The 27,562-nt window shown below is 46.2% G+C and overlaps 1 protein-coding gene across 8 annotated transcripts in view; it reads right to left on the reverse strand.

Annotated features, from left to right (window-relative positions):
• The window catches only part of kcnq1.2 (potassium voltage-gated channel, KQT-like subfamily, member 1.2), a 606,356-nt gene that overhangs the window by 485,516 nt on the left and 93,278 nt on the right, over nt 1–27,562 (reverse strand). For all 8 annotated transcript variants that reach the window (XR_005458330.1, XR_005458329.1, XR_005458328.1 and 5 more), the window contains exons 3-9: nt 22,767–22,893; nt 19,833–19,911; nt 16,623–16,719; nt 8,433–8,573; nt 7,521–7,631; nt 4,557–4,652; nt 171–299 (exon numbers count right to left, since the gene is read on the reverse strand). Coding sequence is in view for 4 of the 8 variants with exons in the window: in XM_038780518.1 (XP_038636446.1) it covers nt 171–299; nt 4,557–4,652; nt 7,521–7,631; nt 8,433–8,573; nt 16,623–16,719; nt 19,833–19,911; nt 22,767–22,893 (780 nt within the window). In the remaining 4 variants the exon portion in view is untranslated. The remainder of the gene's footprint in view (nt 1–170; nt 300–4,556; nt 4,653–7,520; nt 7,632–8,432; nt 8,574–16,622; nt 16,720–19,832; nt 19,912–22,766; nt 22,894–27,562) is intronic.

Raw genomic sequence — 27,562 nt, forward strand, 5'->3', positions numbered from 1 at the left:
AGTGCTAACCACTGTGCCACCGTGCTGCCCCTGGTGTGTTAATATTAAATAAATGATCATTTCATCTCAAATGTTTGTTGCAACTGGAGTTCAGATATAGAATAATGGTTTGAAATAAGTGTAAATTGTAGCGTTAATTAAAGACTTAAATATAAGAAATAACATATTACCTGTTTCCTCATATTTGGACTAGGTGGTGGTCCTGATATTTTGGAACTGTAATCGGGAGGCATTACATACATCTTCCAAGTAGCTGTGGAGCTATGGGTCTTCTCTGCAGCATAACATCGCCATAAGGTCTATAAAACGCAAGATTATTATTTTACAATGTTTAGCTAGAGTTGTTTAAACTGCGATGACCCATTACTGTGTAAAGTAGCAAATTACAAGTATTAGAAAAATGCCACAAAGAAAACATAAGGATGAATCGTGCGGTAAAATGCTTATGCAACCTAAAGGGTTCAATAATGAGGACAGGCTGCATGAATTCTCTTGAGAATAATGATTGAAGGGTGATTTAATCGAGGTGTTTAAAACACTAAATGGATTTGATAGGGTAGATGAAGAGAAATTGTTCCATAGAATAACTACAATACAAAAGGAGGCCATTCAGCCCATCAAGTCCACACCTACCCTCTGCATGCTACCTAGGCCCTATCCCTCTAACCCCACCTAACCTACACATCCCTGGACACTAAGGGGCAATTTATCATGGCCAATCCACCTAAGCTGCACATCTTTGGGCTGTGAGTGGAAACCGGAGCACCCAGAGAAAACCCACGCAGACACGGGGAGAACGTGCAAACTCCACACAGACAGTCATCCAAGGCCAGTATTGAACCTGGGTCCCTGGCGCTGTGAGACAGCAGTGTTAACCACTGTGCCACTCCCTCTGGTGGGAATCCAGAAAATTAAAATTAAATTTAGATCTAAACCAGTGCTGAGCCACATGCTGCCTATCTGGGTTCTAAGTGCGGCCCATGAGACATTTTGTTGGCTGTTGCCCATGAGCAGAGTTGCCACATTCCATTGATCTCCATCCATGTCATATTCTTCCCTCCGGTACGGCTGAAGTGATATATCTGTAAAGTAAGGGCAAGCAAAGTGAGGTGCGTGCTGATTGCTCACAATATTGATTGTGAGAGCCGTGCACTTCCTTCAGCATCCAAGTATAAACTTTTATTTTGTTTTTATCCTTTGAAATTGATGATAATTCTATTAATAAATCAATAGGGTAGAAGAAATTTGGGTCTCTCTCCTGCAAGAAAATGTCATTGATGGGTCAATCGGAATTTTTAATACTGAGATTGATCGGTTTTTGTAACAGAAGCTTTAACAGAGCCCTGCAGTCCTAACACAGCCAGTTGTGAATAATGGCAATTATACAACTAACCAGAATAGGGGGCTTCACAAACAACTCCATCCTCAATGACGGCTCAGTAATATAGTGCAAAAGACAAGGCTAAAGCAATTCTAGCCTAGCAAACTTGAAGTCAATGGAAATCAGTAGAACCCCCCCCCCCCCCCCCCCCCCACTGGTTGGAGTCATACTTAGCACAAAGGAAGATGGGTGTAGATGTTGGAGGCCAACATCTCAGCCTCAGGATTTGTCTCCAGGAGTTTCTCAGGGAAATGTCCGAGGGTCCAAACATCTGAAGCTGTTTCATCGATGGTCATTCCTCCATCACGAGACCAGAAACAGAAATGTTGACTGATATTTTCACAGTGCTCAGCACCTTTCGAGATTCCTTCAATACTGAAGCAGTCATGTCGACAGTCAGCAAGATTGAACAACGTTTAGGCTTTGGCTGATAAGTGGCAAGTGACATTCGCATCACAGAAGTGTCAGACCATCTCAAACAAGAGAGATCCTAACCTTAGCAATCAATGGCATTACCACCGCTGAATCACCCACTATCAACATTATGAGGGTTACCATTGACCAGAAATTAAACTGCGCCAGCCAAACAATTATTGTGGTTACAAGAGCAGGTCAGAGGCTGGGAGGTTTGTGGTGAGTAAGCCATATCCCAACTCAACAAACCTGTCTCCCATCCACAAGGCCCAAATGAGGAGTGTGATCGAACATTGTCCACTTGCCTCGATGACTGGAGCTCTAATAACACTGAAGAAGCTCAACACCATCCAGGACAAAGTAGCCTACTTGATCATCACCCCATCTACCATCATAACATTCACTTGCTCCACCACTGACGTACAACGGCAACAGTATCTATAAGATGCACTGCAGCAACTTGGCACCTTCCAAACCTATGATCTCCCATCACCTAGAAGGACAAGGGCAGGAGATGCATGGGAACGCCACCACCTGAAAGTTATCGTCCATCCCACACATCCCCCAGACTTGGAATTATGGGTTGCTTGACCAAATTACTGGAACTTCCTTACTAACAATATGGGTGTTACCCAAACTACAAGGACTGCCACAGTTCAAGAAGGTAGCTCATTACCACCTACTCGCGAGACATAGCGATCTGGGTCTCGCCTACAATGGGTGTGGCCTCAGGGGAAGGGGGCGTTCCCCGTTAGGGCACTGAAAAAAACATGTCGTTAGACAGGGCTTTTGACTCACACACTGTCTATTTAAGATGTACCTTTCATGGGAGATTTCAAGGAAGCCGATGCATCAGTTTATCATTTGCCTCTATCCCTTCTGTTAGCAATGCTCCAAATGTTTAATTGAACCATTTATATTGCCAATTATCCCATGTGTGCAAGGAAAAGATCCACTAATTTCCTTTCCAAATTTAACATTAAAATTTACAAAACAAATACACCAGTTAAAGCCACATAAAGAACCGTTATTTGAGTCCAGACTTACTGTTGCATACTCTGCCATTTAATGGACGTGGTTTGGGTAGTTTTGTGTTGTGCAGTCAAGGTAGTTCATGCAATATATAGAAACATAGAAAATAGGGCAGGAGGAGGCCATTCGACCCTTCAAGCCTGACCGTACCTTCCCCCGATATCCTTTGAACCCCCTCACCCCAGCTATATCTGTTTCCTGAAAAGATACATCATGGAATTCTCCGTTAGCGGGATCCTCCGGTCTGCGCCCACACCCACGAGTTTCCCAAGGGGCAGGGTGGCCACAATGGGAAACCTCATTGGACAGTTGTGGGAATGGAGAATCCCGCTGCCGGTGAGGGCACGCTGCACCGGAAAACCCAACCCGAGGACCGGAGAATCCCGTCCTGTGTTTGGCTTCAACTACTTTCTGTAGTGGCGAATTCCACAGGCCGATCACTCTCTGGGTGAAGAAATTTCTCCTCATCTCAGACCTAAATGGTCTACCCCATATCCTCAGACTGTGACCCCTGGTTCTGGACACCCCTCACCATCGGGAACATCCTTCCTGCATCTAACCTGTCTCGTCCTGTCAGAATTTTATAGGTTTCTATGAAGTCCCCCCTCGTTCTTCTCAAATCCAGCGAATACAATGCTAGCCGACTCCAATTTCTCCTCATATAACAATCCCACTATCCCAGGAATCAGTCTGGTAAACCTTCGCGACATTCCCTCAAGAGCAGAACAACCTTCCTCAGATAAGGAGACCAAAACTTCACACAATATTCCAGGTGTGGCCTCACCTCGGCCCTGTATAATTGAAGCAAGACGTCCCTGCTCTTCTCCTCGAATCCTCTCGCAATGAAGGCCAACATACCATTAGCCTTTACCGCCTGCTGTCCCTGCATGCTTACCTTCAGTGACTGGTGTACGAGGACACCCAGGTCCCATTGCACATTCCTCTCTCCTATTTTATGGCCATTCAGATAATAGTCTGCGTTCCACTTTCTGCCACCGAAATGGATAACCTCACACTTATCCAAATTATACTGCATCTGCCATTCATTTTTCCACTCACTCAGGTTATCCAAATTACTCTGAAGGTCCTCTGCATCCTCCTCACAGCTCACCCTCCCACCCAGCTTTGTGTTATCTGCAAATTTGGAGGTGTTACATTTTGTTCCTTCATCTGAATTATTAATATATAGAGTGACTAGCTGGGGTTGCAGCACCGATCCATGCAGTATCCCTCTATTCACTGCCTGACAGTTTGAAAAAGATAATATAGATAATGGAAAGGGGGCAGGATTCTCCGTTTGAGAGACTATAGGCGGGATTTGCCACAGCTGTTTTCTGGTGCCGTGCCCCTGCTGGGAGCGGGATTCTCCGTCCCGACAGCCGGCCAATGGGGTTTCCCAATGTGGCCACCCCACGCCATCGGTAAATCCGCAGTTGTGAGTGCGCTGCCGGGGAAACGGAGGGTCCAGCTGACGGAGAATCCAGCCCTATGTTCTCCTGCCGGAGCTGAATTGCACTAGCTCTCTGATCCCCTTGCAGTCGTAAAGCAGGTTGCAATTCAGTGTTTCACACCATGAAATAGAAGGGATTCAAAGGGTATCCTGCTGTTGGGTTGCCATCTTGAACAACCCCCTTCATTCTTTTGTTATCAACTGGCCGACAGTATAATGCACTAATTCAAATTTCCTTGTGGTTTATGTTGACATCAATACTATATTTGCAATGCATACCTGAATGAGGGAGGCGGCGGCAGGTATTTGCCGACTGAAATGCTTTTGACGCTGTTTCTGTTGCACCTTGAGAGCAAATCCAGACCCCAATATGCCCTTAAAATTGAACACATCATGAAAGCACGTCACAGCAGTTCAAAGCAAAATTATTCAACGACATTATGAGACTTCTTTTGTGAACTGTGCAATCAACCCATGATAGCAAATTGATTCCGGTAAAATATATGGAAGAATAACAAAGTTATAGAGAAAAAAGGCACGGTATAATAGTCATCTTTTTTTTTTACTCAGAGAGAAAGAACAAATTCAGGGAATTATAAGCCAGTTTGTTTAACATCAGTGGTAGGAAGTATACTGAAACCCTTTCTCAGAGTCGGAAGAGAAAAACATCTGGAGCGCGATCTACCAGCTGCATTGCCCCCGAAAGGCAGTGTGGCACAGCCGGTAGAGGCCAGGAGATCTCTCTTCTGCGATCTATCCAGCTCGCTATGCCTCGTGAGATCTAACGCGATCTGGTGAGATGGCGTGATGTGAATCCAGCCTATTGTGGGAAGGATCACATTTTAGCGATTCTGCATATTAGAGTCAGACAGCCAGCATCACACTAATCTGCACTTCCACAATCTACCCAAGGCGGGGGATCTGGCCCCTCCTCGCCTTGGAGATCTTGGGTGAGCGCCATTCAGTGCTGGTCTCCACAAACAGGGACCAGATGGAACAACACCCATGGGGGGGTCTCCCAGAAGATTGGAGGAACCCAGGTGACTGCCCTCTGTGCAGGGTGGCACCCTGGTACTGTTGGTGCTACCTAGGCACCTTGACACTTGCACCCTTGCACTGCCAGCCTCCAGCCAGGCACCCTGACAGTACCACCTGGATGCCATTCTGGGCATTGCCAAGATGCCCAGGTGGCACAGCCAAGCTGGCACTTTCCCCAAGCTGTGGATCAGACCCGCAGGATGCCCAGCCTAGTTGCGGTGGGGGAGGAGGGGGGGGGGGGGGGGGGGGGGGGGACCCGAGGACCTCCTTGTAGGTGAGTTTGGGCTTTGCAGGGGTTAAGGGGTCATATCAGGAGGTCAAGAGATTGGGATGCCATTTTTAAATCCTCTTCTGCACTGAGGAGTTCCAGTCGTGGACCAAGTGCGGCCTCATTGGGGCGTCCCCCTCTCCAAGGCCCATATCTACCCAAATGGGCGATCAATAGCGTAGTGTTTCTCAGCTCTGCTCGGCTAAACACGCTCGCTAGGGGACTCTGTTCCCATTCAGATAGATCGTGCCCCTGGAAACAACAAAATAAGAACAGTCAACACGGATTCCTAAAAGGAGGGACATGCTTAGCCAACCTCACTCAATTATTTGAAGAAGTAATGCCGTGGATGTGATAATTTGGACATTCTGAATTCTCCCTCTGTGTACCCGAACAGGCGCCGGAATGTGGCGACTAGGGGCTTTTCACAGTAACTTCACTGCAGTGTTAATGTGAAAAATGAAAAAATGAAAATCGCTTATTGTCACAAGTCGGCTTCAAATGAAGTTACTGTGAAAAGCCCCTAGTCGCCACATTCCGGTGCCTGTTCGGGGAGGCTGGTATGGGAATTGAACTGTGCTGCTGGCCTGCCTTAGTCTGCTTTAAAAGCCAGAGATTTAGCCCAGTGTGCTAAACCAGCCCCTGGTTTAGTGTCAGCCTACTTGTGACAATAATAAAGATTATTATTATATTATGATGGGCTGGATTCTCCATCGACTGACGCTGGAATCGGGAAACACGATTGGGTGCATTGTGGCAGCAGAGGGTGCCAGGCTGGCACATGACTGGGATCGGGCTCAGCGGTGCCCTGCCCGGGTGTGGGGGCGTCCGAACACCCCCTTATAGGTGTGTTGCGGCTTGGGGGCTTTGGGGGTCGAGTTAGGGGTTCAAGGGATCGGGACGCTATTTAAAAGTGGCAGAAATCAGGGCTAATTGTGGCTTTGTTGGGGAGCTCCCGCTGAGGCCTCCGATCTACTCAGATGGGTTTTAGATAGCGGAGTGTTTCTCAACGTTCGCGCGCTTGGAAACACCCAGCGACTCTCGCGCTACGTGACTCTGACCCCATTCGGATACATCACCTCCTTGTTCTCCTAGTCAGCTGGTTCTTCTAACATGGCCCCTACCCCTCTCCAAACCTGATTAATCATGTACTATATTGTGCAGTTGAAGGAGAGTATGCATGTGTACCCAGCCATGCACAAGACATGGGCCGTGATTTTCCCATTGCATTGCGCCCAACCCTGATCCTGATCCCATTATGTTTGGTGCAGAGCCAGAGAGGCCAAAACAGGTTTCAACCAAGCGTTGAGCTGCTCACGATACCCCTGACGCATGCGACACCCCACACAATCTGGATCAAGACCTCACTGGCCATGATCCAGATCAGCATATTTAAATGAGTCACTAAACTAATTTAAATATGTACAGTCCATTCGCAGCTGATGTCTCCCAGCTCCCGGTAGTCACGGCCCTACCTCCGAAGCCCAACACCGGTGCGAAACAGCACTGGTCTCCAAACGGAAGCTAGACATGATGGTCACGTTGGGGGGGGGGGGGGGGGGGGATCACAGGCCATCGGAACCCCCGGGTGGTCAGGGACTAGACAGTGCAGCCCTTGCCTACCATCCCAGCAATGCCAACCGGGTACCCTGGCAGTGCCAACCGGGTACCCTGGCAGTGCCAACCGGGTACCCAATGCAGAAATAAATTCTAATTTTGAGATTATTCAGTGAGAAACTCCCCAAGCTCCAAAAAACCGACTAAGTGTGGGTGAAGACCAATCTGGCTCGTGCCCAAACACCCTGCGGGAATCACCCACCACACCCACCCAAAATGGCATTGCTTGGGGGAAAGGAATTTTGTCCATAATCTTATTATCCCTGACATTCAAAGGCTAAAAGCAATGTTGAGCAGGGAAAAGTGGGCAATTTACTTACTGCTGGGAGTGCAAAGAAAGATATCGCAAAGACAGAGAAGCAAGATGCTATTGTCTTTCCAATCCATGTCTGTGGAACTTTGTCACCATATCCAATTGTTGTAACCGTTACCTAAGAGAAAAAGGCAGGATCAGTGAAATTACCAAGTGCCGTTTGCTACATGCTTTAAATTTAAAAGAGAAACTGTAGGCCGTCACTATTTGTGGAGTTTTTGTGGAATTCGGGATGTAAACCATTGCTTACAGAGAAAATATTTTTTGTTCAAAGCGCTTCCTCCATCTTATTTATTAATATGAAAATGCAACAATTTTGCTTGATATTTCTTCGAAAAAAATTCAATTTCCTTAGACAAGGTTTGCATCTTGAATTATGCAAAATGTGAAGTAAGCCTGATGGGGTACTTTATAATCAAAGTTTATCCTAACTAACGACAGTGTACATACAAAAGCTTTGTTTAAATCTTTTTTTAAATGTCATCCCTTCTGCTGCAGCGAGGTCTGTAAGATCCCTCTTGAGGCACTCCATGATATCACCAAAAGGAAAGAGGTCATATGTGCCCTGGATTGATTCCATTGCAAACAACATAGGCCATGACATTGGACTATCCCGGGAGCCGATGTGGAGTTTCATGACATCAAGAGAATCCTTTTTTTTTAATCGACGTGCAGGATTTCCATTGCTGCTTCATTTCTTTTACAACATTGCAGTCAATTGGGCGGCAGCAGTACAAAGTATAAATTGAGTATTTTGGTCATTATCATTTCAAAAATGTGTCCTTTGGAGTTTTGCGATTTAAAAAAAATGTTACACTGAAAAATACTAACCCGAAAGTGCATCATGAGAGCAAATTTCACTAATCATACTCTCATGTGAAAACGTCACTGACAATATTGTAGAAAATACAGAACTCACCACGCCCCACCATAAGGCATCAGCATAACTTCCAAATCCAGTCATCCCTTTTTCATCAACTGCATCTTTCTCAGCCAGGTACACAAAATAGGAAGAGAATATCAGACCCAGAAAGCCAATGTATAAAGTTGTTATCAGTTCCTGCAAAACAAGGAACCCATCATCAATGAGGCACCGGCTGAATTCCGATCATCGGTCACTGTGTACGTCTGTGGCTTTTAGGCCAAGTCTCACTTTAAATTATATTTCCTCTCACAAGACCCAAAAAGACGTGCTTGTTAGGTGAATTGGAAGTTCTGAATTCTCCCTTTGTGTACCCGAACAGGCGCCGGAATGTGGCGACTAGGGGCTTTTCACAGTAACTTCATTGCAGTGTTTTTTTAAAAAATACTTCTTTATTCTCCTCCTTTTTCATATTTTCTCCCAAATTTACACCCACCAACAATAAACAATAACCAGTAACAAATATGTCAATCCCCATATCAATAACAACGATCCCATCTCCCACCAAACCCCAAACATCAGCCCGCATGTTCACACAAACAAATGACAAAAAGGAATCAGGAATCACCCATAGTCCACATCAACACCCATCGCCCCCCTCCCCCCAACCCTCCCACCCACCCCCGCAACTAATGTTCGATGTTATCCAGTTCTTGAAAGTGCATGATGAATCTATCCTTCATTATCCTTCTATCCTTCCCCTCAGTTCAAACTGAACCTTCTCAAGAGTCAAGAATTCCAACAGGTCCCCCTGCCGTGCCAGGGCACAGGGTGGAGAGGTTGCTCTCCAACCCATCAGGATCCGCCTTCGGGCGATCAACGAGGCAACATCTGCCTCCACGCCCGTTTCCAACCCCGGCTGGTCTGACACCCTGAATATGGCCTCCCGGGGGCCCGGGTCCAGTTTCACATGCACCACTTTAGAGATTACCCTAAAAACCTCCTTCCTGTAATCCTCTAGCTTTGGACAGGGCCAAAACATATGAACGTGATTAGCCCCCCCCCCCCCCGCAACGTTCACACACATCTTCTACTCCTTCAAAGAATCGGCTCATCCTCGCCCTCGTGAGGTGTGTTCTGTACACCACCTTCAGCTGTATCAGCCCCAACCTCGCGCACGAGGTGGAACCAGTGACAGAGGGAACTTCATGGCAGTGTTGATGGAAGCCTACTTGTGACAATAAAGATTATTATTATTAGCAGCACTTCCATCTTCAGTGATTTAGAAACTACAGGCTGAATCATAACACTGAAAATCAGGTGGTGATGGTGCACTCCAGCAGCCCCCCCCACCCACCCCCTCAGCACCCCTCCCCACCTCCATAACCCCCTCCCACACACACACCCAGACACCCACCAATTACAGAAGACTTCAAGCATTCAGATGAAACCTCTGATCAAAGAAGTGCTGATAATATTAATAATCTTTATTATTGTCACAAGTAGGCTCACATTAACACTGCAATGAAGTTACTGTGAAAAGCCCCCAGTCCTGTAATAATAGTCCCTCTCCAGGGGCACCCAGCCATGGTCATATCCACGGAAGAGAGGCAGACTCTTGAATGTCCGCTCGCTGAACCAACTCATTTTTGCAAATGGTAACCATCAATAAAAGCATACCCAAGCACAGAGGTGTGTCCGTGAAGATAAACCGTATACTCAAGCAAAGAAATGGGACAAATCTCTCTTTATTGACCCTCAAGATACTTAATTAATCAATTCCCTTCACCTGTATATCCTTAACTTTAATAATACAATTAACATACCAGGAACAGATGCACCTCATTTCTTCAAATCAGAATTTCCTAACATACAAACAATATTTCAACACATATTGAAACGAGAAAAACAAAAAAAGGATTTCCAGAATCTGTACACCACAGCCAAATACAGGACAACCCTCTACTAAGACCCCCAATAGTCCCTTTGTGCGAGCATTTCTTTCTGTGAGGCAATCCTACAAATGATCTGCATCGACCAATTTTATCTTGGAGATTTATTTTCTTCCTCACATTTCTTTTACACAAGCAAAGTCTATCTGTAACCTTTCCTCAGTCACATTGTTTTGTTGAGTGTATGTTATGTTATCCCACGGAAATATTAACCACACAACATACATTGGGTAAACTATTCTTGGAACGCACCTTGCATAGAATTTCCCCCAAAATATTTGTTAAGTAAAATGCCATATCTATTGGGTCACGGGTCAGCTACTTTAGAGTAGGTTTTTGTTGGTGGATTCGATGGGCTGAAGGGTCTGTACTGGATGATTTTATGGTTCTATGAAAAGCGGAGCCGGCTCGAAGGGCTAAATGGCCAAATCCTGTCCCCATGCTTCTATATCCCCATTGAGTTAGTGAGAAATCTAATGTGGTGGCAGTTTTAGTTATAAGCACATATCTTTAATAAGTCTATGGTGGAACAATGAACCCAGGAAATGGAGACAATCTACCTTTAACTTATTACTCCAAGCATTTTGTTCACAGTCTTTATATTGTAGTTTTTTAAAACTTACATCTATTGTCACGACCTCCTGGGCTATGGTGTGGTCAATTCCAGCCCCGCTTGACCCGGAGTCACAACACAGGTGAAATTAGAATTAATCTGAATACACGTGGCTTTGATTGAGTTCAAAGAATCATAGAATCCCTACCTACAGTGCAGAAGGAGGCTATTTGGCCCATCGGATCTGCACCGACCTTCTGAAAGAGCACCTTAACCTAGGCCCTATCCCCCCACCATATCCTTGTAACCCCACCTAGCATTTCCAATCCACCTAACCTGCACATCTTTGGACGGTGGGAGGAAACCGGAGCACCCGGAGGAAACCCACACAGATGCGGGGAGGAAGTGCTAACTCCACACAGACAGTCACCCGAGGTCAGAATCGAACCGGGTCCTTGGCGCTGTGAGGCAGCAGTGCTAACCACTGTGCCACCGTACCACCTCCCCCCTATATTCAGCAGGTTTGTAAAATGTTATTATTATTAGCAGCAGTTCCATCAATACAAGTAACCTTTTATTATTAATAGCAATTATAATTAAAGAGGCAAAAAATACAACTGACTATCCAATACATCTTTTCTAACCGCCACCCCCCCTTTCTAACCATCCCCACTCTCTACACACACACACACAGACAGACAAACAACAGTGATTCAGAGATAAAGAAATTATGATTTAAAAAGAAGATAAAGGACCTTTGATGTACTAGGATGGCTTCTAGTTTTTAGTCTTTCTGAGGTTCAGCTTTTTTTTTTCGGTACATCTTCCTTCTAGGAATGAAATGGTTTTCCCTAGCACGATTGTCTATTTTTTCAGTCGATGCAGGATCTCTCAAGTTTACAATAGAGTTATGCCAGGCACACATCAGTTTTAGAACAACAAAGCAGTTCTTTACTTCAGCAACGAGTGAGGGAGAAAGAGAGAGAGAGAGAGAGACTTTTCTTTTCATTTCCAAGATCAAAACACTTCTGTCAAGCTCTCTCGGAAAGCATCACGCAGGAACCAATCACTGACTGTTGTCAGGCAGAACACTATCCCTGGCCAACCCACCAAATGCCAGCCAACCAACTTCCTCCAAAGCCAGTTCCAAAGATTCACCCGGCGCCAACAAGTCTGTTTCTCCTCTCCAAAATACAAAACCTAGGAACACAATGTCTTGACAAGCAGGCTACATCAGCTTGAGTCCTCTGCTTAAAGTTCAAGGACCAAAACTAATAAAATAAAATAGGAACAAAGGAAATAAACAGGAAGGCATCTCACACTATAAAATTAGTTCCAGCTCTGGAGTACCCCAGAGAAGTTTACATTATGGAATTAAGCCTCACTGTTCTAAAGCAAATGAGCGCACGTGTGCAACTGTGCTTCAAAAGAGCTTTTCAACTGTGGTTGGAATAATCTGATCCTTGCATTCTTCAATTAAAGTCAACTGAACCTTTGAGCCACTGTTACTGTTTCTAAAATAACAGCTGTGAGTAATCAACATTTTTGAGTTCAGTTGCCCCAGCTATTTTCACCCATAATCTTTTTCGGGTTAGACAAACAGAAAACAGCAATCTTGTCAGTTTAAATGTCCTACTTAACTATATGAGACTTTTAACATATTTAACTGCCAAGGTAGCAAGTCATTAGTCCCTATAACCATATATAATAACACTTCCATGAAATAGTCTTCATATTTCATGAAGATGAGTTTATAACTGAGAACAGATGAAAAGCAATTTCAAAGCAATCTCGTTGGAACTGGTCCACAATCTTTCCGTCAATATAATTCTAATTTAGTGTTAATGGCCCAGATTTCCTTTGTATATTTATTGTGTAGGAACAGAAAAACAGGAGAAGTCCCTTGAGCTTGTTCTGGTCTCGAGCATAGAGAATTCCAAAGATCACAAATCCTCCAAGAGAAGAAATTCATCCTCACCTATGTGTTAAATGAAACTCTGTCCAATAGTTCTAGATTCTTCCATGAGAGGTAATATTGAGAATGTGAAGCAAGGGTTAATAGCTAGAACAAGCCAGAATTAATGGGACACATTAGTGGAAAATTACAAATAGGGGAGTTGTTATTGAACTCGTGAGCCGACTCATGGCTGTAAGCCGAATAGCCTTGAGAAACAAGGAAGATGGCTGGATGACGGAATATGAAATGTGGGAGCCGCTGCTACTGTGGCTTAACACCTGCTGTTTATGCTAAGACTGCTACATACTCATGTGCCAATAGATAACCTCAAAGTCTGTAAAATCATGTATCGAAACTATGGCAATAGCAAGTTAATCATGTATTGGATCTATGGCAAAGACAAGTTATACTTTGTAATGGGGGAAAGCTCAAGTGAATGTAAGGGACAGCCCCTTAAAAATACATATAAAAAAAGGATGTTTTGAGCAATACTTTGGCACTCTCCGAGGTGGTTCTCCAGAATACCTAGAGAGCGGCCCCGATCGTAATAAAGAATATTCTGAAGTACGGACGTGTTCGAGACCGTTTCTTCCGGACTGAGAGACAAGTGAATTAGAGACGCATTCACAATATCTAACTTTCAAGCCCCTCAGAATTTTAGATGTTCTCTCATTGCTGTAAACTCCAACTTGTACAGGCCCAACCTGCTCAGCATTTCCTCATCAGGCAACACCTTCATGCCAGGAGTCGATCCAGTGAATCTTTTCAATGCTCTTGGCGTGGGCTCACAATCACCCTGCACAATACTTCCTGACTATTATACTCCATCCCCTTGCAATATAGGCCTTCAGTTCCATTTGCCTTCAGAATTACCAGCTGAACCTGCATGCTAACTTTGTGTATCAGTATAAACATATTTAAAACTTCCTTAATTCCAAAATCGAGTTACAAAATTTAATTCGCTAAATATATTATGGAAAATCCCATTTCAGAACACAATAAAAAAAACTGAATTTTAATTGGTCAGTAGCATTCATATAATTACCATTTAACTGACAATATAATTAACATTTCACCACCATTGATATAAAATATCGTCTCCTCCAACTCACCATGGTAACACCATAGCAAATCTATTCACATTTCCACAAAATTATGAATGCCTTCCGAATTTTATCAAAAATGAAGCTGCTTGTAGTAGCTAGTCCCTTTAAGGGGTTAGCCTCTAAGGAAGTTCTCGGAGGGAGGGGTCATGTGACCCATCGTTCCGATCAGGATTGTGAGTGGGGGAATCATTGGGATGTGTTGGAACTTGTCCCAACAGTTGGACTCTGGAGCTGAGTTTGGAAAGACCATTTTAAAGTGTGCGACAAATAGTTGTTTCCGGTTGGAATTAGATTTTTGTTTCTAACTGGCGGAGCCAATTCTTGAAGTTATTACATTGGCGACGTGGTAAAGACCAGGGATTCAGATTGCAAGAATTCAATTGCAAGATGCGCAGAACAAGCCCAGACAAGTCCAGTCTGCAAGGAAGTTGAAATGCCTAAATTGGAACTGTGAAGAGGGCTGTCGAAATGGGCTGTTAAGTCATTTAAAACTTTCGCCCTTTAAATATTTGAAAAATCCATGTACAGTGTTAGAAAATGTGCTTGCTATTCATTTTTGTCTGTTGCCACTTGCCTGAATGTTTTCATTACAGGATGAGTGCTGCATGACTGATATCAGAGCCTTCCAGGATCGTAGAGGGATTGCAAGTCAGTTCATACTTTGATCAACAACTCCAAGTGTTATAAACTCTTTAAAGTGGACCATGAATTGCAATGCTTTCTTTAATAAAGGATTATAGGAAATTACATGCAGTGAATGGGTTTTTAATCAATGGATCATTTTTTTTTTTGAAATCGTGAAATCATCAATAAAGACTAAAGGACTTTCTTTAATCTCAACATGGGTCCTGAAGTGTGCCCATAGTGGATATGAGGTGAGATGGCATGGAAAGTGTAAAGTCAAAGGGTGCTGGGTGGGGGCTATGTGTTGACATGAGTTGGCACTGAGGCTTAGAGGCTGCCATGGGGATGGGAAGAGGGACATAGTTTTTGCATGAAGGGTTTGCGAGAACAAGGGGGGTGTGAGGGTGATAGGCAGGTGGTAGCAGTGGTTGGCATGGATGGGGCAATGGGAGTTTGTGGAGTTAGAGGAGTGAGGGCAAATTTTTGCCTTGTTATTTTCACTGTTTCGATAATCTGCTGCTTCACCAGGAAAAGCCATCCACCCAGCCCACCACACTGGCAGCCTCCGCTTTGCTTCAAGGGTGACCTCCATGGGAACCAGCCCCTCCCGGAATGAAAATGCAAAGTCCAACAACACGTTTTCCTCAGTTGGGTTTGCGGAGTCGGCAATTGTCCCAACTCTGCGTTCCCAACCCAGGAGCAAAATTTCAGGCCATAATCTTGGCTGAAGCTCTCCAGCAGGAAAGGCTACTCGCAGATCGGGGCACCATTTTGGAAGGCCGCACCGATCTTTCTCCCACGTCCACCACCCCCACTTTCAGGCCCCCCCCCCTCCGTGTTTCCGTCCCCACCCTCTCAACCCCCTCCCCAACCTTGGGGACGCCCCAGGGTGGCACTATCAGAGTGCCCAGGTGTCACTTCCATGGTGGAAGGCTGGCAATGCCAAGTGTCCAGGTGCCAGGGGAGTGTGGGGGTGCCACCCTGCCCTGTCCCCAATGAACCGGGGGTCTCCAATGGTCTGGGGGACCCCCTCAGGTGCCATTATGCCTACTGCACGGTTGTGTGGACCACTATTAAACGGCGCCCTGGCGCGGTCACCCAGGTGCGGGTTGAGTTCTGGGTGCCGGGTGAACCCGGCGTCCGGGTATTTGAATGGGTCACAAGGCTCATTTAAATATTCATGCTGGATCTTAGGGCAGCAGGGTAGCATGGTGGTTAGCATAAATGCTTCACAGCTCCAGGGTCCCAGGTTCGATTCCCGGCTGGGTCACTGTCTGTGTGGAGTCTGCACGTCCTCCCCCTGTGTGCGTGGGTTTCCTCCGGGTGCTCCGGTTTCCTCCCACAGTCCAAAGATGTGCGGGTTAGGTGGATTGGCCATGCTAAATTGCCCGTAGTGTTCTAATAAAAGTAAGGTTAAGGGGGGGTTGTTGGGTTATGGGTATAGGGTGGATACGTGGGTTTGAGTAGGGTGATCATGGCTCGGCACAACATTGAGGGCTGAAGGGCCTGTTCTGTGCTGTACTGTTCTATGTTCTATGTTCTATCTCGCTCAGTGAGGGTGAGATTTCGCCGGCAGAGCGAGACGCGTGACTCGCGGGAAGCTTCGTGCCCGGCGCAGAGCCCAATTCGAGACTCACGCACAATTCACCCATTGCGCCCGGATCCACGCCAGGCACAATAGGATCGCTGACTCGCGCTGCATGGTTTCAGAACGATCCATTCAAGTCCGGGTAGTTTCAGGAGATGAGTAGTGACACTCTTTCGTCTATAATGTTATCATTTGTCTTTTTGCGACAGTGTGGCAGTTCAAATCCACGGAGAAAGTGAGGTGCCATTCTAATGTCCATTTTTAAAAAGACAATTTCAGAAGATGCTTGATATTCCTGACTCTGCAAGGAAAGTTAATAAAAACTCAACTGGCAAGAAAGTCACAGGTGTTATATCCACTTCAGCCCACAGTTAGAACAGCAGTCGGTTATTATAGTGCACCAGCGCCCGATCTGAACATTTAAAGATGGATCCACCTGGATCTTGCTAACTGAAAAAGTGGCATACCTGACGATGAATGAAAACAACGGATCCTAACAGCCTCCAAGTTCCACCTTGTCGATCCACATGCAGCATCCGTAAGATCTGAAGGAAACGAATACCCCTAAAAATACAGAATAGCATCAATCCCACTAAAAAACTAAATATTTCAAAAATGTTACAATTTAGAAATAGCTCTCGCAGTGCCGAGAAACACATGGGTTTTCAACGCTACTCGTGTTGAATAAGGGGTCTGAACGGGGAACGCACAGCCGAGGCTGCACATAGCCCCGATTTTTACACCTGTGCAGATTCCTGAGATAGCAGAGGCTTTGGGATTCAATCCCTTTCACCTCGGGGATATCGGGCGAGCGCTGTTTGGTACAGGACTCCACAAACAGGGACCAGACGGAACAGCTCTCATGGGGGTCTACAAGGGGATCGGAGGCCCCCTTTTGGGCAGGGTGGTACCACCAGCTTCACATTTTCATCAGCACCAACATGAGCACTTGCTGGAGAGGCGGCTGAATGACGGGAGGCTGTTGGATATGGGGTGGCTCTTGTTAATTGTTTGGAAAGGGGGCTTAAGTGGTGATAATTGTTTGCTCGCCACTCTGCGGCCACATCCCGATTTCATCTATGGGAGATGGCCGGTTGTATCGAAAACCATTTGGCGCCTCCCACAGATCTCGTTTTTGGCCTCTCCCGCTATTCACTGACCTCGAAACGCCAGAAAAAGTGACTAAGTGTGGTTACATAGCGGTGGGGAACCCACCGAGCGAGCCAGGGAGAAACTCCCAGCCAAACCCGCCTGAAATGACACTGAGAAACCTTTCCAGTAGATCACGTACTTAGTCATTTTGGGAGAATTGCTCCCAATATATTTGCATTGGAAGTACAGTTCAGACTTTCTGGACTTTTTTCTGGAGTAAGAAGCTGAACAGCCTATACTGCCTATACTCTCTGGAGTTTGAAGAACAAGAGGTAATCTCATTTAAACTTTAAGGCCAGGATTCGCCAATCTGAGCACACTCCACTACCACTGTCAGAGAGAATGGAGAATTTGGCTTGATGAACATCTAACTATCACTGACAGCTCTTAGACCACATCAAGAGTAGCTAAGTGCTTAGATGTTTATAAACATTGCAGTTAGTTTCACAGCTGGGTACTTGAGATCCATTCAAGCGTGAAGTGAAATGAAATTAAACAATCCAGACGGATGGCTGTGTGCAAGCTGTCAATCAAAGCCTAGTAAAACCAATTTCCCATTGATGTAAATGAAAACCTTGCAGATCAAAGATCTGAGGGGGTTTAAACCCAGCTGATGTGGTTTTCACTTTCTAGGAATTTACAGGTGGTGCTTTCTGTGCCTGAGCCAACAGGTGTTTTGCACAGGTGAGTTTTAAAGTAGTGATACTTTCACTGTCACTGTCTGGACTGCTCTCTAGCTTCCAGGCAGGGGTCTCTGTAATGATGGTGGGGTGGGGGATGAGGGGGGGTGGTCTTTTGTGGGGGTCTCTTATGGGAGGCGTCTCTGGTGTGGGTCTGTAATGGGGCGGTTTCTGGTGAAGGTATCTCTCATGGGGGGGTCTGTGGTGGGACTCTAATGGGGGTCTCTGTAATGGGGGTCTCTGTTGGTGGGATTTCTGATCGGGGTCTGTACTGGGGGGTCTCTGGTTGAGGTCTCTGTAATGAGGGTCTCTGGTGAGGGTCTCTGTAATGGCGGGGTCTCTGTTGGGGGTCTCTGGTGAGGGTCTCTGTAATGGCGGGGTCTCTGTTGGGGGTCTCTGGTGAGGGGATTTCTGATCAGGGCCTGTAATGGGTTTTTGGTGGGGTGTCTGTAAAGGGGGTCTCTGGTGGGGGTCTCTGTAATGGGTGTTCTATAGTTGGGGTCTCTGTAATGGGGGGGTCTCTGGTGGGGTCCTGTAATGCAGCGATTCTGGTGGAGGGGTTTCTGATGGGGGCCTGTAATGTAATGGGGTTTTGTTTGGTGAGAGTCTGTGTACTGGGGGGGGGGGGGGGGGGGGGGGGGGGTCCTCTGGTGAGAGGGTCTGGTGGGGGGGGGGGGTGGGGGGGGGGCAGGATTTGCATTGTGTGGGGGTAGGGGGCCCTCCAAAGGACATTTGGGGCAACTCCCTGAAAGAGTTACCCCCTTGGCCCACTGCGAGGCCCACCACATCTGGGAAACACCTGTACCAATTCCTGCCCACGTGAGTCCCGGCCCGGAGAACCGGAGATTCCCACAGGCTCGGAGAATCCGGTGCCCAACCCGTTAAACGACGCTGGCGTGGGGCATGAGACCACTGCCAGCGGGGGACTGGAGCATCGGAATGGGATCGGTGCAATACTGGATTCTCCTCCCCATCGAGAACTCTACCAGTGACACGCGGCAGAGAATTCAGCTCAACTAAACCCAATAAATTTGGAGGTTTTCATTCTGATTTGAATGTACCAGAAGAAAGCTGTGAATGATGTGACAGCGACAGAATTTAAACATTCACAAAGACAAATGAAACTAAATAAGAGGATAAGGACGACAAAGTCTAACTGGAGCATGTCACTCACACAAACCACCAACGCTCCTACTGCCTCAGAATATCTCCACTCTAATTAAGCACTGAGGAACGTGAGCAGCAGATCCTGCGATAAAAATATTACCCGTCTCTAAAATCTTGGTCATGGGATCCCAATGTAATAATGATGCAATAATTCTAAACATTTAATGATAAATAATTTCAAAATTAGGCTGCAAATGCAGTATTTATCTATAACTATACCAAAGATTTGACATGTTGCCCTACATCGATATGGATCTCACTACAATCTATTCCAAGTTTCACTCAGTTTGCAAGTTTCCAAATTCGCTCTCAGCTAAACGGAACTCTGTGCTGCAGCTAATAGAACAACATAGAACAGTACAGCACAGAACAGGCCCTTCGGCCCTCGATGTTGTGCCGAGCTTTGTCTGAAACCAAGATCAAGCTATCACACTCCCTGTCATTCTGGTCTGCTCCATGTGCCTATCCAATAACCGCTTGAAAGTTCCTAAAGTGTCCGACTCCACTATCACAGCAGGCAGTCCATTCCACACCCTAACCACTCTCTGAGTAAAGAATCTACCTCAGACATCCCTCCTATATCTCCTAATGAACCTCAAAGTCTAATTGGTCCAATGTACAGAAATCAATTGTGTTTGTTGTCTGTTCATTTTGATTTATAAAACTGCAGAGAAATACCTGATGGCAGACGTGGCAAAGACCTGGCCATTTGACCCAACACTGAGCACGATAATGGATGCAATCACCACAATCAAATCTGCAAGTCAAAATCAAGCAAGTCAATTAGTTTTCAAATATAACATGATGAAGAAATCGCTCAAAAATTCATTACGCTTAAAAATAAAACTCGGAACAATTTTCAAATAACAAATCTGGACCACTGTAATCTGTAGGGTGGAATTTTTCAGTGTTTTGGCATAAAAACGGATTCTGCGGCCAGTCGCTAAACGCAATTTTGGCGTCGGCAATCAGAGGATTCTATCCTTAGTCTCAGGAACGGGGAATCTCGTCCCTGGGTTCCGACTTCTGGGGAGACAGGCCCATGAGCTGTTCTCCAGAGAGTGAACCCAAGCCTAATCTAGAAGAACAAAGAACAAAGAAAATTACAGGCCCTCCCAGCCTGCGCCACTTCAGATCCTTTATCTAAACCTGTTGCCTATTTTTCAAGGTCTACTTCTCTCTGTTCCCCACCCGAAAGAACAATCTAGATCTAGGACCCGCCAAGGTGTGTGTATCTCTGCATTGGTGAAGGGCTTTGGTGAATGCAGTGTCAGCTCAACATCTAGTGGGTCCTCAGCATCATCATCTGAGGTGGGCTGGAGGCTGGGGCTGGGGGTGAGGGGCTGGCTGTGGATTTGTCTCAATCTGCTCCTCCTGGTGCCTGGAAGAGAGAGAAGATAGAATTAGTTCCTGAGTAGGCAGAATCCAAAATTACATTTAGCTCACTATGAAGATCATGATGTGTTTGACTAATGGAGAGTTCATTCGTATTGTTTTGCTGGGGAAGCCAATCTCACCTTTGCCCCAGGAGTGACCCCTGTCCTCCCCTGCCAACTCGGTTGCCTCATCCTCGAATGGAGTCAGCTCCTACATCTCAGGGTTTCCCCCATCTGTCTGGTATCTTGCCCTCTTGTTGTGGATCAGCTTTGCCAACATGTAGATAGAAGGAATAGAATGTGATGAGAATAGATGGAAGAGAAGTTGGGACACATGACTGGTTGCTGTGTTGGCTGTGCCCTACCCAATAAGAACAGAAGATGTTGAATGTATAGGATGATACATGAGATGATGGTGATGTTAAAGTGCGTGTGAGGCATTCAATGCAGATTTCTCTTCTGCTAATAATGTGTGAGACCACTGTTGGCTGTAGCCCTTAGAGTGCCTGATGCCCTGAAGAGAGAGTGAGTCCAGAGTGAGTAGAAGGTTACCTTGGTGGAGCAGATTACACCACTCATCTTCTTTCTGCACTGCAGCGCATTTCTTTTGGGTGTGCAACGGGCAACAACCTCCTTGCCGACCTTTTCTCAGGCCTCTGAGATCAGGTTGGTCGCCCTCTTGCTTCCACCTTTGGGAAGAGGACATCTTGGCCCTCACGCATGTCTCGGAGGAGAGTCACCAGGGAGTCATGGCTGAATGGAGGCGCACAGGGTGAAGTGTTGGCTAGTGTAGACTTGAGAGATGAACAGACACTTCCAATACTGATGAAGGTTCAACTCAATTTTATTAACTATTTCTAACTAACTAACACACGATGACTGTGGGTCTAAATGATGCTAACTTAAACTAGAGACCTAAGCCTTGTCCGAACCAGTTGATTCACTCAGCACGTGGTGTGAGTCTGTGCTGGGCTGGATGAGTTCTTGTTACACTCGGAGGCAGCACCCAGAATGAGCGGGAACCGTGGTGCCCTCTGCCTTTATAGTGTATGTATTCTAACTGGTGATTGGCTGCGGTGTTTGTACATGTTGGTCCCTGTGTGTGTCCATCAGTGTGTGTCTGCACCATGATATACTCGTGTATATTTATGACACAGGGCATGCTTCTCTTTGAGAACATCGCATTTGACTCTCTTGAAAGTGTTTGGGCGGGGTTTGAATATGGCGCCAATAACTTCAATCCCTTGGGTAGACTTTTACACAACTGCACCATAACATTCCACCCCATCAGGTAATAAGAACATAAGATCTAGGAGCAGGAGTAGGCCATCTGGCCCCTCGAGCCCGCTCCGCCATTCAATTAGATCATGGCTGATCTTTTGTGGATTCAGCTCTACTTTCCGGCCCGATCACATAACTATTAATCCCTTTATTCTTCAAAAAACTATCTATCTTTATCTTAAAAACATTTATTGAAGGAGCCTCAACTGCTTCACTGGGCAAGGAATTCCATAGATTCGCAACCCTTTGGGAGAAGAAGTTTCTCCTAAGCTCAGTCGTAAATCTACTTCTCCTTATTTTGAGGCTATGTCCCCTGGTTCTGCTTTCACCCACCAGTGGAAACAACCTGCCCGTATCTATCCTATCTATTCCCTTCATAATTGTATATGTTTCTATAAGATCCTCCCCGCATCCTTCTAAATTCCAATGAGTACAGTCCCAGTCTACTCAACCTCTCCTCGTAATCCAACCCCTTCAGCTTTGGGATTAACCTGGTGAATCTCCTCTGCACACCCTCCAGCGCCAGTACGTCCTTTCTCAGGTAAGGAGACAAAAACTGAACACAATACTCCAGGTGTGGCCGCACTAACACCTTATACAATTGCAGCATAACCTCCCTAGTCTTAAACTCCATCCCTCTAGCAATGATGGACAAAATTCCATTTGCCTTCTTAATCACCTGTTGAACTTGTAAACCAACTTTTTGCGACTCATGCATGAGCATACCCAGGTCTCTCTGCACAGCAGCATGTTTTAATAATAATATCTATTACTGAACCATTTTAATGTAAACCGATAATGCGTTGCGGTTATTTTTCTATTTAACACAAAATCAGATACTTGTGTTGAACCTCAGGATGTTTTCTGCTTGACAATTATCCCAAGGAAACACCTTTGATTTAAATATCGATGGTTAAAGTTAAGATAATTGAAAGGAACTCCTTGAAATCCTCACCTATAATTGAAATAGGTTTTCTGGCAAAGCGAATCCTTCCTTTAACACCAACATATTTACTTCTGCAACCTGCAGACCACAGTCGCACCATATACTCCGCACCGAAAAAAACCACCAGCACAATTTCCTAAGAAGAGAAAAAAAAAAGCTGTCGAGAGCCGATTACATTTTGTGCATGCAACATTGAAATGACTGTTTATAGCATTATTGGGAAAAGGCTCAATACATTGTTCGGACATTTTATCAGAGACATTAACCATTTACAAGTTCCAATTGCTGTCAGAGGAGTACCGTGAGAATATACTGCCTCACAAACATTGCCAAAAGCAATTTCCAGATTTAATTCTCAGGGTAACCTTCATCCAGTTCCACATTCCAATAACTGCAATGGTGTCCGGTTTAAGGCGATTCATTTTATTCACAGTACACAGCACAGAAGATGTTTTGAATTCAGGGGAGATTTTTAGCCGTCAGCGAGAACAGCGATGCAGGCGCAAAGTGCGGCAAGAATCAGGAAACTCTCGCCAGCGAGATCGCGCTGGCTGATTTTCTTCTCCCCTCTCCGGTGGCGTAACGTGAATCCTGCGTGGGATTACATTAAAATTAGGTCGGGAACCTAATTTAAATACGTTAGCATCTTATCAGCGAGCCCTCAGGCTGGGACTTCCTACCTGACTAATAATTCACAGGACACCAGCTTGATTCACGGCAGCTGTCTAAAAGCAAGAACCTGGTAATCTCACCTCCAAGGGGGTTATCACAGGTGAGTGTCGTTGGGGAGACATTCAAAAGGAGCGCCTCACTGGTTAGGCTTTCTTGGGCGAGCGAATCAAAGACAAGTTGCCACGAGTACGGCGTGAATCTCGTGAGAAACTCAAATTTGTTGAAGAGGCTGAATATACGGTGAGTTTTACCACCGGTGCTGGCGGTGAGATTCCCCTTTAAAGTTACTATTAAATCTGCTTCAACCATCTTTTAGGCTGTGCAAAACATATCCTTTCATCAACCCCAGTGGTGATTTTGCTAATCACCTTAAACCTGAGTCCTCTGGTTACCAAGCCTCCAGCCAGTGAAAACTGTTTCATCCCATGCAATCTATCAAAATCCATCATAATTTTGAATAGCTCTATTGAATTATTCCATCACTTTTTCAGCTCTAAAGAGAAAAATCCCAGTTTCTCTGGTCTCTCCACTAAATTGCAGCCTTCATCCCTGGTACCATTCTATCAATCTCCAAGGCACACTCTCTATGTGGCATTCTTCCGAATGTGTGGTGCCCAGAATTGGACACAAACTCCAGCTGAGGTCTAGCCAGTGCTTGTAAGCATTGCTTCTTTCCTTTTGTGATCGATGCCTCCATTTATAAAGCCAAGAATACTCTTTAGGCACAAGAATGTATCCGGGCGTGTATTGTAGATTGCGTGTCCAGAAGAGCATCTGAATCCCAATGCTTCCAGAAGTTGCGGGATTTTTAAAGTGAGTCAGTGAGGAGGAAGTCAGGACCCTCCCACCCCCAATAAACAGTCGGTTAACTGAGGGGCTAGTTGCTGAGCTAAGGAGGAAGAGAAGGGAATTCTCAAAGTAGAGGGTCGGAGGAGGTCCTGGACATATAAGTGATTTCTTTTTTAATTTATGGGATGTGGGCGTGGCTGGTTAGGCCAGCATTTATTGCCCATCCCTAGTTGCCCTTCAGAAGCCGGTGGTAAGCTGCCTTCTTGAGCCGCTGCAGTCCCTGAGGTTAGGTACACCCACAGTGCTGTTAGGGAGGGAGTTCCAGGATGTTGTCCCAAAGGCAGTGAAAAAACAGCAATATATTTCCAAGTCAGGGTGGTGGAGGGGAACCTCCAGGTGGTGGGGTTCCCAGGTATCTGCTGCTCTTGTCCTTCTAGATGGTTGTGGTCGTGGGTTTGGAAGGTGCTGTCTGAGGAACCTTGGAGAGTTCCTGCAGTGTATATTGTAGATGGTACACACGGCTGCCACTGTGCATCGGTGGCAGAGGGTTTGAATGTTTGTGGAAGGGGGAGCAATCAAGCGGGACTGCTTTGTTCTGGATGGTGTTGAGCTTCTTGAGTGTTGTTGGAGCTGCACTCATCCAGGCAAGTGGAGAGTATTCCATCACACTCCTGACTTGTGCCCTGTAGATGGTGAACAGGCTTTGGGGTCTCAGGAGGTGAGTTGTTCACCGTGGGATTCCTGGCCTTTGACCTGCCCTGGAAGCCACAGTATTAATCTGGTTTAATTCAGTTTCTGATCAATGATAACCACCAGGATGTTTATTGTGGAGGATTCAGCTGATGATGATGGTGATGGCATTGAATGCCAGTGGGTGATGGTTAGATCCTCTCTTGTAGGAGATGGTCATTGCCTGGCATTTGTGTGGCAGCAATGTAACTTGCCACTTGTCAGCCCAAGCCTGGATATGGACCAGGTCTTGCTGCATTTGGACATGGACAGCTTCATTATCTGTGAAGTCATGAATGGTGCTGAACATTGTGCAGTCATCCGCAAACATCCCCACATCTGACCTCATGAAGGAAGGAAGGCAGCTGAAGATGGTTGGGCCTAGGACACGACCCTGAGGAACTCCTGCAGTGATTTCCTGGAGCTGACATGATTGACCGCCAACCACCACAACTATCTTCCTTTGTGTCGGGTATGACTCCAATGAGCAGAGCTGTCCCCATGATTCCCATTGGCTCCAGTTTTGATAGGGCTCCTTGATGCCACACTCGGTCAAATGATGCCTTGATGTCAAGGGGCAGTCACTCTCACCTCACCTCTGGCATTCAGCTCTTTTGTCCATGTTTGAACCAAGGCTGTAATGAGGTCAGGAGTTGAGTGACCCTGGGCGGAACCCAAACTGAGCGTCCGTGAGCAGGTTATTGCTGAGTAAGTGCTGCTTGATAGCACTGTTGATGACTCCTTCCATCACTTTGCTGATGATGGAGAGTAGATTGATAGGGCTGTAATTGGCTGGGTTGGATTTGTCTTGCTTCTTGTGTACAGGACGCACTTGGGCATTATTTCACATTGCTGAGTAGATGCATGTATTGTAGCTGTACTGGAACAGCTTGGCTAGGGGTGCGGCAAGTTCTGCAGCACAAGTCTTCAGTACGATTGCTGGAATATTGTCAGGGCCCATAGCCTTTGCAGTATCCAATGCCTTTAGTGTTTCCTGATATCACGTGGAGTGAATCATATTGGATGAAGACTGACATCCGTGATGCTGGAGACCTCCGTAGGAGACCGAGATAGATCATCCCACTCAGCACTTCTGGCTGAAGATTGTAGCGAATACCTCAGCCTTGTATTTTGCACAAAATTGCTGGGCTCCTCCATCATTGAGGATGGGGATATTTGTCGAGTCTCCTCCAGTGAGTTGTTTAATTGTCCACCACCATTCACGGCTGGATGTGGCAGGACTGCAGAGCTTAGATCTGATGTGTTCATTGTGGGATCGCTTGGCTCTGTCTATTACTTGCTGCTTATGCTGTTTGGTGCACAAGTAATCCTGTTTTGTAGCTTCACCAGGCCGACACCTCATTTTTCGGTCTGCCTTCTGTTGCTCCTGGCATGCTCTCCTGCCCTCTTCATTGAATCAGGGTTGATCCCCTGGCTTGGTGGCAATTGCAGAGTGGGGGATATGCCGGGCCATGAGGTTACAGATTGTGGTTGAATACAATTCTGCTGCTGCGGATGGTCCACAGCGCCTCATGGATGCCCAGTCTTGAGTTGCTAGATCTGTTTGAAGTCTATCCCATTTAGCACGGTGGTAATGCCACACAACATGATGGAGGGTATCCTCAATGTGAAGATGGGACTTTGCTCCACAAGGATGTGCGATGGTGACTCCTACCGATACTGTCATGGACAGGGGCTGTTTAGCTCACAGGGCTAATCGCTGGCTTTGAAAGCAGACTTTTGAAAGCAAGCCAGCAGCACGGTTCGATTCCCGTAACAGCCTCCCCGAACAGGCGCCGGAATGTGGCGACTAGGGGCTTTTCACAGTAACTTCATTTGAAGCCTACTCGTGACAATAAGCGATTTTCATTTCATTTCATCTGCAGCAGGCAGGTTGGTGAGGATGAGGTCAAGTATGTTTTCCCCTCTTGTTGGTTCCCTCACCACCTGCTGCAGTCCCAGTCTAGCAGCTATTGTCCTTTAGGACCCGGCCAGCTCGGCTGTGGTGGTATTACCGAGCCACTCTTGGTGATAGACATTGAAGTCCCCCACCCAGAGGATATTCTGCGCCCTTGCCACCCTCAGTGCTTCCTGATTAGCTGTTGGGAGCAAGACAGTTGGACGCTGTTTGCTGTGGATAATGATTCAAAGTGAGGGAAAATAGGCTGATAGAAATGAAGTGCTTTACCTACCTTCCCGGTGAGTGTGTGACCACTTTTATGCACCTTAACAGAGCTGGAAATCTGATCTGCTGGCTGGATAATTCAGCAAGTCAATGGCGAACTCTGTTATGGCAGCTGTCTGTCTGTCTATCTGTTTTACAGCGGTACAGACTGCCGGTGCTTTCTGCCTCCATGTCCCTCCGAGCATCGCTGATTGGGCACCACACTCATCCCCAGTCCAAATGCTTGATTTACATTTAGATTGTACGTCAGGGTCAGGACACAGAAATTATCAAAGCATCAGGTTAAATTAAAAATCCAGCTTGTCCTGTCACCTTCAGATATCTGTGTCCACATCCTCCTCAGTGTCTCGGTTTTTGCTCTCCTTCCAAAAGGATGGGTGCGATTCTCCGATCCCCCAGCCGCATGTTTCTTAGCCGCCCGCCGTTCGCC

Source organism: Scyliorhinus canicula, chromosome 20 (genome assembly GCF_902713615.1).
Source record: "Scyliorhinus canicula chromosome 20, sScyCan1.1, whole genome shotgun sequence".
Lineage (NCBI taxonomy): Eukaryota > Metazoa > Chordata > Chondrichthyes > Carcharhiniformes > Scyliorhinidae > Scyliorhinus > Scyliorhinus canicula.